The 12,625-nt window shown below is 45.6% G+C and overlaps 1 protein-coding gene across 1 annotated transcript; it reads left to right on the top strand.

The window, feature by feature from the left end:
• Positions 1 to 1,030: 1,030 nt before the first annotated feature.
• Positions 1,031 to 12,577, top strand: LOC106920538 (SLAIN motif-containing protein 1-like). The gene is made up of 9 exons (XM_014991583.2): positions 1,031 to 1,638; positions 4,885 to 5,021; positions 6,788 to 6,901; positions 7,314 to 7,436; positions 8,206 to 8,349; positions 9,083 to 9,454; positions 10,012 to 10,167; positions 10,244 to 10,526; positions 11,606 to 12,577. Exons 1-9 carry the CDS (start codon positions 1,274 to 1,276, stop codon positions 11,679 to 11,681), a joined length of 1,770 nt encoding a protein of 589 aa, XP_014847069.1. The 5' UTR covers positions 1,031 to 1,273; the 3' UTR covers positions 11,682 to 12,577.
• The last annotated feature ends 48 nt before the right edge of the window (positions 12,578 to 12,625 follow it).

Below are 12,625 nucleotides of genomic sequence, written 5' to 3'. Positions count from 1 at the left end.
CTCTTAAGCCATTTGGTAGAACTTGGTAAGCCTACATTACCCATAGTGCAACACTGACTGGAAATTAGTTGTTCCAAGAATATAAAGGTTTATAAATGGCCACCAGGTGATTTTAAAAACGGGTTCTTTAAACAATTCATCATTTATATTGATTTAAATCACCACAACTGATGAGTCAAAGTGTTTTTGTTTCAGAGGGACATGAGTCCTGCTGGGAGGACAGGACAACTGGTGTCCTCCACTGGTCTGGACAAAGGAGACCAGAGACCAGATGCTGGCACGGTGGTGGCAGCATCATTCTGCAGGCCGCTTTGGAGGAGAGGAGGAGGTAAATCCAGGAAAACTCTTGAAGAAAATGCCTGAGACCAGAGTGGAGGTTTCCCCCTTCCAGCAAGGCAACTACCCTGAACTTCTGATGGATGGAGATATGATGGAGTGAGATTTGTCACCTACATGGCCTAGTCAAAGTTCAGACTTTAATCCAATTGAGAATCTGTTGTGAAACCTGAAAATTAGACCTCACAGGAGCAAAGAACTGGTTAAAAAAAAGTATCACCAGATGTGGAACACTGCTGGAAACATAAAAGGTGTTTCTATGAAGCTTTGACTCAAAGCATGCCGCACTGTCCAGATTTTCATTTGAAATTATAACTCAAGCCAGATGTAATTTTAGTTTCATTTTGCAATTACGGACTAAGTTGTGTTCTCAATAAAACCGATGGATATTTAGGGTAGGCCTGAGTGAGGCGCAGTGTCACCACATCGACACTAGATGGCGCTGGATATCCAGAAATGTCTCAGCGGGGCACCGGCTAATTATAGCACACGATCCTGATTTAACAATTGGGTCATCAATTAAATAAGTTATTTACTAGTAAATCCGTTAAGCAGTAGATTATCTGGTATTGGGGAAGTTAAATGAGTTAGTTTAGTAGAAAGTTTGGTTGAACTAGTTTAGTTTTAGTTCTTAGAAGCGTTTATAAACGAATAAGTCTGGTTTTAGCCCTGAATTAGGACTGACAGGTGCAGCATCCACCTGTAATCCGCTTCTTTGTTCAGGGAGGTGGAGGCTGGGGTGTGTGGGTGTGTTGGCTAGAGAGGTGGAGTCTCCAAGTCTCCAGACAGGCGCACTAGACAGATTAGTCTCCTCCAGCCGCTAACCAGGACTCAAATCAGCTGCGGAGCGCAGACGGAGCGCCACGCCGGTTCCTGAGCCGGTTCGCCGGGGGGGAGGTCTGGAAGGCGGCGCAGCCAGAACCTGGATTCAGGTCCGATGGAGGCAGCCGTGCTGGGCCCCGCCGTCATGACGGACGTGGACTGCGGCAGCCTGAACGCCGAGCTGGAGGTGAAGAAGCTGCAGCAGCTGGTGCGGAAGCTGGAGCGGCAGAACGAGCAGCTGCGGAGCCGGGCCGGAGGCTGCCTGTCCGGGGGCTTCCAGCCCCTCCAAGGCCCGCTGCTTCAGCCGTCCCTAAGCTCGCTTTCTCCTCCGGGTGAACCGCTAGATCATTTCCACCCGTACGCAGGGGAGGAGGACGAAGAAGAGGAGGAAGAGGATGCGTCGGAACCGTCGGTTCTGGATGAGTTGGAGCTTCTGGACCTGGAGTCTCTGAGCTGCTCAGAGGAGTCTGATGAAACCTGGTCAGTGTCGGCTCTTTGTTCACTAATATCACCATTTGTTGCTCTTCAGCCCTTCAGCAGAAGAGGCTGCTCCTCTTCCTCCTCGCTGCTCTACAGCTTTCAGGCATTTTCCCAGATTCGCATCCTGGAAGTTGAGTTCTAGCGGACCACCAGAACCAACAGGCTGTATCAGAGTCTCATACGCCCATTCAGGCTCCATGGTGATTACATGTTTGCTCCACGGTTCCTCCAACTGGGGACAGTTGAACCTACGCTTCATTTTAGCTCCATTAAAGGCTTTTTTGCACAAATGATTAGTCTAAGGTCACCCACAGGTTCTCAGTGGTAACATAGATAAGGACTTTGAGTAGGCCACTCAAAGACCACCTTGTTTTCAGCTTTCACAGTTAAACTTTGTATCGTGCTTTGGTTCTGTTTACGTAATTCAGGTCCGACAGTGATCACACCGGGTTCAGCTGCTGACATTGAACAAAAAACTAATTAATAATCCTGATTTGTTGCTATTTAAGAACTTGTCGCCTACTTCATGTGAAGACATAAAATGATTGTTCGATGATTACTGTTTATTGCAATTAAACCTGAAATTCTCACAAAATTTATGATGGACCAACATGCTCACAAAACTGTCCAAGGGGTAAGCCAAATCATAAATGGAAAATTGAGTAGAAGGAAAAATTGTGACTGGGAGATATTAATAGTAGGAATGTAACTGTATGGACAATTTGCATCATGCTTATTGTGTTTGCAACCAAATTATAAATATAAAAATACCTGCCTCATATTCACAGTCAAATATTTTAGTTCACATTATGAAATGACTGAACATTACCAAGAACTTTTGGGAGTTTAGTCTGGAAAACTGTGGCTGTTTTTCTAATGAATTCTGTTTAGAAATCCTGAGACGATCAAAACTGTGCAATGAACTCTGGGTTATGATTTGCAAGTTTCAGTTTAAGCAGCAGTTCTCCTGTGAAGCTGTGACAAAGTTGGCTTGATTTGTGCCAAAGGAAGTACTCAAAATGAGGAAGAAGTAGTTAGAGCAGCAGCTTCTTTATTTATTTTTAAACTCTGGTTTAAAGACCTGGAGGAAACAATCAAAGAAAGTTAGTTTTCTACGATTGTAGACTTTCTTGTCCTCTTAAACTCCTTTAGGAAGATTCCCAGTCAACAGGGAAATCCATTCCTGTTGATTCTCCAGTATGAATGTTTCTAGTTTTTGGTTCAAATGAAATGATTAAATGAAACCAAACAATTTCATTTAATGTAGTTCTCATTAGAATTACACCAATGTCTTGAGCCCAGAGGAACAAAAACCAAGTTCCATATCATAGGTGGAACATCTTTTTGTATCCATCAGAGAACATGTTCCCAGTCTTCAGTAGACGGATCGACTTAAAACGTAGTCCAAGAAAGAACTTGGTGATCGGCCAAGTCTCAGTTTTATCCATGTGATGGACAAAACATGTTGTAATTTATGTGTTTTTGACCTGACAGTCACCGGCTGGAGCCAGTCGAATGAAGTTCTTAAGTAGTTTTTCAATTGTTCCCAGTGAAGGCTGGACTGTAGCGACTGATTTTATTTGGATGCTATCTTAAGGTGTAGTTGCGGAGAGGAGGCTGTTTGGTTGGACCTAAGGCTGTTGTAAACGAATATTTTAGTAATCGAGTAATCTATCGATTATTCTTACGATTAATCGAGTAATCGGATAAAAAAAAATTATAAAATGAAATATTGGTAAATCTGGCATAATACCGGTGTTACTATCAGATATCAATATCAGTCCAATTTTTCATATTTGAGCATCCCTAACAGTTGCTTTTTTGTAGTTTAGAAAACTAACCTGTAACAATAATAGCTCACTTTCTAAGTTAACCAGAAGAAAAGTTATAGAAAAATCTGAAATTATATTGAATTTAATAACAAAGAGGCAGGCTCACAAATATGCTTATAAAAATGTCTACAATCCAGCTTTTAGTTTATGTATTCATCTTCAGTGAGTTTAATAAATTAATTAAACTCACCTTGCCACCTAACCTGTCACGCTTTGGGTTTGAAAATACGGGAAATGCCGCCTGGAGTGGGAGGAGAGGGCGAATGAACGAACGTAAGATGGGGTGGAGGGGAGGAAATAGACCAGCGGACTGACGAACCGTTAGACCGGGGGACGAACACGGGGGGAAGCAATACGGGATATTTACGACACCTTCACTGGTCACACTCAGAAACTCATCTACCAGCCATGTACGATGCGCTCCGCCACCCGTTTCTTCTGACCGGGATATGAAATTTATTGTGCGGTTCGTCGGTAAAGCTACATTTACACGGTAAGCAAAGCTACATTTACACGGTAAGCATCAGCCGCCCGCCCTGTTCAGGCTATCCGCTCACCTCAGCGCTCTTCCCGCCGTTCGCTTTCAACCAGCAGCCCCGGAGGAGAAATGCTGCCGTACTCCAGGCATTCCCCCAGTCATTTTAAGGATGCTTATTGGTTCCCCAAAAAACGATAAAAAGTCGGGCATTATCATCAATCAATAAAATCCCGGGCCAATCTTGAAGATTGGACTTTATGCCGCTGAGACTTAGCTTTTGTCAACAACTCAGAGGCGGAAGTGAGAGCTCCGCGCAACGCAAATGAAGTCCCGGCCGGAACACGGTGCGCTAAATAATAAAACATAAATTAACGAAGCTTCGAGGCAGGTAAATTTTCCTCGAGGAATTTTAGTAATCGAGGTACTCGAATCATTCGAGGAATCGTTTCAGCCCTGGACCGTCTCATCTTGGCTTTTTCTATTGGTGTCTTAAGGTCAGAGGAATCAGATGGTTGGTGTTGGACTGTCTGGAGACGGTTCTGTGTAGAAATGTTTCTGCTCTCGACGTCGGATCACAATCCATTCGGTGAAACGGAATTCTGGATGGTAGCAACTGTTGCTAAACCCTCCAGACCGTCTGCTGTTCAATTCTAACTTGTTGGACTTTATCTCCTAGTGAAGACATCATTGATCAATGACAACAGTTGGCCAACATTGATCAACATTTGGTGATCGTGAAAACCTCTCCATAAAATCTTTTTCAGACTGAGGTGCTACAGCTAGATCTGCAGTGTTCCTCTTCTTCTCTAGCCAAGTGGATGAAGGTTCTTCATATTGCACTTAAAACCACTGTGGACAACTTTTGTGACCCCAGGTCATAAACATGTCTAAAGACTCACTGCATGTCGTCGTCGTCTTCTTCTTCTTCGTTTCCAGGTTGTACGTAGCATCGAAAGCAGGAGAGAATTCAGCCGAGTCTCTCAGTCCGCTGCAGTGGTGTCGGCAGAACCTGGACAGCCCCAAGTCGGACGTGGAGGTCGCCAGAAGGTCGTTGTCTCTGCGACTGGAACAAGGTACAGACTGAACCTTTATCCTTAAACCGCTGGGTTTACATTAAGAGGTCAAACTTAGCAATAGATGTGATTCTTCTGTGTTGGCTAAGTTCCCTGGTTCGCTAAGACACCAGCAAAGACTCAAAACTCTCTGGTTCTCTGGTTTTTCTTTCATCATGTCAGAAAAGTTCTGGGAATGTTCCAGGAGAAGCAGGGACATTTAGAAGGCTTTAACTAGAGATGCAGATGAGTTGAAGGTTCTAATCTGCATCCAACGTCCCATAGTTTGTTGTAGGGTCTGGCTGTTTCAGAGCTGTTTAAATTTATGCTGCCCACTTTGAAGCAGATCAGTTTTCTGTTGACAACCAAGTAACAATCCATTGAGTTTGTAACTTGCATCAATATGAACATGATTTATTGTGTGTGGGGTCCCTCAGGGTTCAATCCCTGCATCTCTATTTGTTTGTTCTGCTCCAAGGCAACATTGATGGAAACCATGAAAGGTTTTCCATTTCAAACAGAAAACATTTTACCAAAATAAAAGTTAAGACGTTAACTTTGAACTACTGATTTAAAAAGAAGCAGGCGTGTTCCTCTGCGCAAGTATTCTTGCACTGCCTTAGTGTAGAGAGCTTTATGTTCTTTTTCTGTTGAAGTAAAACACAGAAACAGGACGTACTCTCTAACAAAGAGTGAAGACTGTAAATTTATCTGGTTTATCAAAATACCCCTTAATAATAAACAGCAGTTGAATTATCATAATGCGTATTTCTGATCAATAGGAAGCAAGTTTGTTTATCTTTGAGGACTTTAAGCTACAGCTTCCGTCTGACAAGCCGGAGGTCCGATCACCACAGAGAGCAGAGTGCTGTTAATCTGTCCACGCGCTGAACGGATCAGACCTCGGTCACCTGACGCTGCGTCTGCTTACGTAACCCTCCACTGACGGTCGGAGAAGGAAACAGGTTGGAGGAAGTCAAACGGGAACCATAAATCTTGATCTGTGGATCTTGAAGTAGTTGACGCGTCTCTGGTTTCTGTTGCTTTGGCTCCTCAACAGGCTGAAAAGACTCAGCGACGACACATTCTCAGTTTGATCTTTTCAAATGCAAAGAGTTCAGTAATAACAGATTCTTGGGAAATATGGACAAAACCAGCCCATATCACTGATCCCCCACCATACAGTACCTGTACTGACCATTAGTTTGACCAAAAAAAGCCCAGTGTCAGTCTCCTCTGACCAGAGCCGTGTTGTTTAGAAGGAATACCCAGCCTTTTTCCATTACAGTGATGTTTTTTTCTGAATGTTTGCATGCTGGTTCTCAGCAGCGCCTCATGGAGGACACGGTCCACTGTCGGTCAGACTGCAGGTCGGCGCGCCGTCTGCCTGGGCCTGTGAAGTTGCAGCAGCTGCACGCTTCGTTGCATCAGAAACCCTCCCGCTAGCTCTGCCTCTAATCTCTCTCCCCCGCTTGCCGTTTCTACGGAAACGGTTGACAGGAGAGGAGTCTCGCTTTGCGGCCGAGTTAAGGCTTTGCGTTCATGTATAGACGTCGTCCCTGCATCGGCGTGGGTTTCACTAGAGGCAGCCGGCTCCGGCTCCACTGAAAGCAGCTTTGTCCGACCTCTGTTGGGCGCTGAGCTGATGAATAGAGCCGAGGGTGACAGACGCTGCTGGTGAGGTAACGGCAGCATGGTGGGGTGGGGGGGAGACACAATAAGAGGCTGTTTTACTATGTTGAACAATGAAATCCACATCTTGATGTTTGTTTACCTTCCTCCCTCAGTCTCCAGGTGGCGTAGCTCCCTGTCGTCCCCTGGAACTCCTCCGACCCGAGCCGCAGCGGCGTCTTCCTCCCCAGCCAAACCCTGCTCCACCCCACCACCGACTGAAAGACACGGTAGTCAAACTGCTAGCGTCTACACAGATGTACCTCCACTAAATAAGCGCTTCTGTTGTCTGTGTGGTTGGCCACTAGATGCCAAGCACGCAACTTCACTGGCCCGAAGATTCTGACATCCATCGGAAAGGTTTCCAGAAGCTTCTAGAACGAGTGTCAGACGCCAAAACCCGCCACAGCTTTTTGCGTGGCTCTGAAGAATCCAGACACTAAATTATATCAGTCAGTTTTCTGATTGTGGAAATTCACTTAAAATCAATCAACAGATTCCCACAGTTTTTCAAAATTGGGTGGCAACAAACTGCTTATTCGACCAAAATACTTTGGTTCATCACATAGAATCCCTGTTAGTTACACTCTGAGGTTGTAGCAGTAATAAGCTCCTCTGTCATGTGTTTTTCCATCCCTGCAGCCGCTCCTCTCCTCTCCTCCCCACTGCACCCCGTCCTCCATCACACCCTGAGCCCCATGGGGAAGGAGCTGTCCCCTGTAGCTGAGCGGACGCCCACCTTCTTCCCTCACCCTCCCAACCGAAGTAAGACTCTCCCCGACTGAACCGAAATGTGCAGGAAACCGGATTGCACTCGGCTTTTTGCACCTTGTCAGACATAGAAGTGTTTTTTCTTTGTTTGTTTTGATCTACACTGCGATTCAGCTATATATGAATGTTGCTGGAGAGGAAAGAGAGGCGCATTAGATCTGGAAAAAGCCGGTGCTAGTGTCAGCAGAGTGAGCCCCACAGGGGCATCAGGAACCAGCAGCTGCCGGCGCTCCCTACAGGCTGTTTTCCATGACTGCAACCAGCAGTCCTGCTCTCTCTCACTCTGTTGGTTCTGGAGTTGAACACAGTTCGGTTGAGTCTGGTTGGTCATGTCTGGACACTGATGAGGCCTCCATATTGGGTCTACAGCGATTGCCCAGGGCAGCAATCGCCCATATGGCTTATATTAACAAACCAGCAGACTTTGGAGCAGAATGAATTCTACGGTCATGTGTTGTCGATGCTGCTTTCAATAATAATAGTAGATCAAACCATCTGGAAACTCTAGAGGTCTGCTCTCTAGAATATTCCGTCCTCTGGGTTTTAACAGACTTCATCATCCTACTTCTCTTCAGGAGAATCTGGGGTTTTCTTGTCAGGTTTTTTTCTTCTTCAGGAGTTTTTCTGGTTCAAAGCTGTTTCTAAATGCAGCCGTTTGACAATTAAAGGTAAACCAAACTGTGCAGAGTTGGAGGTTGAGCTTCTTTTTTTCGTCTCGCAAAGTCAAAGTCTTTGGAGTTTGACCTGTTGTCTTTGTGTGAAGGCCGCAGCCTCCGGCGGTCCACCCTGAGCCCCGAGTCGTCGGTGGACAGCGACCTGGGGACGTCGGAGGACGACTCCATCAGCCTCGGATACAAACTGCAAGATCTCACGGACGTCCAGGTCATGGCCCGGCTGCAAGAGGAAAGTAAGTAGGCCAATGGTCAGGTGTTGGGTCAATCCAACAAACATTGACCTGTGATCCCCATCAGGTGACGGGTCGGTCTCGTTTTTTTTTTAACTGAAGTTATAGTGGGTATATATATATTATAACTTATTACATATGCCTTTAATAATGGATTATCATATTTGCACATTTTGAATTGTCGACAGTGAATATCTTTATTTCTAGTAAATAAATACATTTAGAAATGTCAGTTTTCTGGAAGAAGTGTTTCTTCATGGACACATTATTACTTTTTTTTATTATCTACAACTTGATAGACATCTATAGGATATAAGTGAGCCCATACGGTGAGCCAGGCCTTCCTGTCCAACATCAGTATCTGACCTCAGAAATGAATTCTGGAAGGATAATGTTCTGATATGAAGACTTTTGAACCCAGAAAGCCAAGTGACCCAAATCTTTCTCTAAGCATCTACAGTGTTTTATTTTGGAGACTGAGCTGCTGAAGGAGAACCTTTAGTTTCACTTTTAAGAGAAGGTAGAAATTAATTGTTTGCTCATTTTTCCTGGTTCTGTCCCCCTCTCCTCTTCCGATCTAATAACATAACATCAGATCTCAGAGCCCATCGCTACTTCAGCTTTATTAACCCCAGGAGGTGATAACTTTGGGTTTTATGGTTCCTTTTTAGTTTTTTTTTATTTATTTTTTTTAGCTGTTTTCTTTGCGTGCTGCCCCTCATGTTGCCCCCTGCAGGTCTACGGCAGGACTACGCCAGCACGTCGTCCTCCGCCCTGGCCGGCCGCCGCAGCCAGAGCTTCACCTTCCAGCTCAGCCAGCTCAGCGCCGGCCCCGGCCTGGAGGAGGAAGACGAGGAGGACGACGAAGACTACGGCCTCCTGCCACCGCCGCAGCCGCGCCTCACCCGCCTCTCACACTCCCACACCTTCTGCAGCGTCCGCGACTGGCGAAGAAGCACCAGCTCCCTGTGCACCCCTCCTTCCACCCCCTCCACGCCGCCGCGCCCTTCCGCTGGCTCCGCCTACCTGGCTTCGCCGCCGGCGCTGCTGCTGCTGGGCCCGGGCGACCCGTATGGCATCGAGGCGCCGGGCTTCAACCCAGGATCAGGTGACCTCACTGCGCCGGTTCATTCCTACCCATCATCCTTCAGTCCTTCCGTTTCTCCCTCCAGTCTTCCTTGATTTATCCTTTTCTCTCAGTCTTCCAGCCTCTTCCTTTATTCAATCAGTTTTTCCTTCCTCCAATGACTAACCCAGGATCAGTAAATTCATGCAGAACTTCAGTTTTTTTCCCTCATCTGTTGTAAAAGCAGGCCCTCTGATCAGTTTCCTGCTCCGTTCTGCCTCCTCGCCATTCGGGTCTGACCCGGGCGGCTCATTAAAACTTGTCTAAGCCTCTTGCGCGGCGGCCCTCTAAGCTCTCGCCGTCGTGTGTCTCTGAGGGTTTGGTGGGATTAGTGTTGGGTCTTTACGTCCAGCTGAGGGGCAGCGAGCAGGAAGGACGCCTCAACGCTTCATCCTCAGAGATACAGATGATCAACAGATCCATGTTTTCCGTTTTCTGTCCTCGAACCGTTTTGTGCTTCAGGCCAAGTAGTAGGTTATTTATAGATGAAATCTGCTGCCGGTCACCTTTTAAAGGTTATTTCTGTTTGTCTTTATCAGATAAGCTGCGGAGGAGCATGCCTAACCTGGTCAGAGCTCCCAGCATGCCCAGTGTGCCCATTCCCACCTCTTCCAGTGCTGCTGCTTCTTCTTCTTTGCTTCGTAACAGCCAGAGTTTCGATTCCTCCAGCGGCTTGGCTCGCCTCCAGTCCTCCAGTAAGACTCCAGTGCCGCCGATTCTCTGTCGTTCTGTGACAAACGGGTCAGTGTTCTGTTTCCTCCTCTGCCTCAGTCCCCTCTCCAGGCCAGCTTCAGAACCGGGTCCAGAGCCTTGGGAGCTTCTCCTCGTTGTCACGGCAACCACTGAAAGCCACCGCCTACGTTAGCCCGACGGTCAAGGGCCCGACGTCCGCCAGCCTCACGTCTCTGAACAGCAGCGGCATCCCTCTGCTCAGCAAACCAGCAGGTGGAGGCTCCGCCCCCATGGCGCCCCGCAGCGGTCTGCCACGCCCCGCCTCCATCCTGGGCCCCACAGGCTCCAGCCCCCGCGGCAAGGTGGCTTTATCATCACGAAGGTAATGGGACCAAACGTCGGGATTGCTTAAAACGTGGGCAAATGCACAGATATGGTAGGCAATTTGAGCATATAATGATAGACGGTGAATATCATTACTCCGTCGGCTAAGTGATTATTGCCGTCTCAAAGGTATTTGACCTCCTGAATAGAATTTTTGCACAAACAAGCCACATTTTCATTGTAACTGAACCGAAGTGTAATAAGCTGCCAAGCACAGGTAAATAGATGTTAAGGTTGTCGATGTCAATCTAGCATAACTGACCTACTTCGCACTTTCTCAATATTTTTTTAAATTTAAACTTTTTCCTGACCTGTAAAATGTGAATCCCTTGGACTTTATGTAGCTGTTATAATGTTCACAATTCATAGCGAAACACTGCGTCCCTTTTTCAGACTCTTTACAGTATTATTTTGTCGACCAGCGATGCTCCTAACTCGGTGCATAGCAATGGCGCCTGTGTGGCGTCCAATCCAGTGCTGTGTATCAATGGAAGCAACAACTCATTGCTGTTTTTAAAATCGTGCTGTTTTTTTCCTTTTGTTAGCAGCTAGTTGTGCTATCATGTTAGCTTGTATAAACACAGGGACAGTTGAAGATTCAGTTTTAGGCTCCAAGGTCTTAGGGTTTTTTTTTTCTTCTTTAAAGTGATGGCGCTGTAGCTAAAACGTATTTATTAGCTTCTGAGGTGATACATCTTTTAAAATGCTTCTTTGTAGCTTACTTTTCCAGCTAGCTTTGCTGTAGTGCTAACGTTAACGCCACAGTAAAAACATTAATTAGCATCTCTGGTTCTAATAAATGCTAGTTTAAGTAGCTACTTTTCTAACTTTTGGAAATGGCTAACTGTGCTCCAGTGCTTATGCTAGCTTGTACATAGCCAATAATGACACATGGATATTCCGTTTTATGTGATTTTATTTTTTTTAAATTACCGTCATCGTCTAATACAGTGCAGATTATTTTTATTATTTATTTGCACTGTGATGACTAGAGTATATTGGAATGATGAGTTTCCCTGCTTGTCGAGAATCTTCATGCCCAGCTGGTTTAATACAATCTGTATTTTTCCTTTTCAGTTTACTGACGCCTCCAAAGAGCTTGTCCACCTTCAGTGCCCTTCGCGACAGCGCCTGGAGAGACGGCTGCTACTGACTGCTGACTACCCCGCAGGCTGGGGCCGCATCGGGGGCCACAACGTGGGCAGTGAGGCTTCGGATCTGAGATTCTGCGTCGAACAGTCAGATTCTGTCCTCACGCGAACAATCTCCTAGATTCTATGCAGAATTTCTTCGGAGGACTCGGGTAATCTTTCTGGATCTGTGTGCGACGTTCACCGGTGAGTTTGGTGGTTTGGTGCCAAAAGTGAGCCGCTCTCTGTTGTGCAATAAGCCGCCGGCCGCTGGGTAACGCTGACGCTAACCAGCAAAGAGGGCTGCCAGTTTTTACTATATGAACCTCTGATGCCGTTTTTATTAAAATATTTATTTTAAATAAAACCGATTTGACTAATCTGGTGTAGTTGCCGTGGCAACAGTTGCCAGTAATGCTGCTAAAGTGTAATAAATCCCTGTTGGTTTGGGCACATTTGGTCTAATTTTTAGAGTATGATGTATTTGTGTACACACCTAACTGTGCATATATCCGTTTATTGACCTATTGCAATATTTAAAGTGTAAATCGTCCAAAATGAAAATATGGGAATGTGTTTTTGGGAATGTCTCACTGTGGTGTCACCAGACTTTGTGCATATTAACACTGATCTTGTTGCACTTTGCCAGAAATCTCACAAATGTATTTGTTTACTAGTGTTTGCACTCTGAGACTCAATCTGGTGGATTTAGATAAAAACAAAACACACACACTGACCAAGATGGTTTTTTTCCAAGATCTAACGGTTGTACACTTTTTTTCATGTAGCACTTCCAGTTTGTTTAACTCGGTCCTTAATTGACGTTTAAAGGGCACATCTTTCATAATTTACACTGTTTTTTGTTACTGTGAACCTCTAGCATTTTACTAAAACTTAATAAACTCAGTATATTTGGCAACAGTTCTGAATGTCTTTTTTTAAAAATCACAAAATATGAATTTGCCAG

The sequence above is a fragment of the Poecilia mexicana genome, unplaced genomic scaffold, assembly GCF_051168715.1.
Source record: "Poecilia mexicana isolate PSO_F unplaced genomic scaffold, ASM5116871v1 scaffold_2, whole genome shotgun sequence".
NCBI classification, from domain to species: domain Eukaryota; kingdom Metazoa; phylum Chordata; class Actinopteri; order Cyprinodontiformes; family Poeciliidae; genus Poecilia; species Poecilia mexicana.
The sequence above is the reverse complement of the archived record's forward strand: the minus strand, read 5'-3'. Positions and strand labels throughout refer to the sequence as shown.

What these genes read in the sequence shown, in the direction of transcription:
- LOC106920538 (XM_014991583.2), top strand. Translation starts at nt 1,274, where the DNA reads ATGGAGGCAGCCGTGCTGGGCCCCGCCGTCATGACGGACGTGGACTGC. An exon ending in ACCACCGACTGAAAGACACG is followed by an intron (nt 6,902 to 7,313) that starts GTAGTCAAACTG and finishes CCATCCCTGCAG; the next exon opens with CCGCTCCTCTCCTCTCCTCC. An exon ending in GGGCTTCAACCCAGGATCAG is followed by an intron (nt 9,455 to 10,011) that starts GTGACCTCACTG and finishes TGTCTTTATCAG; the next exon opens with ATAAGCTGCGGAGGAGCATG.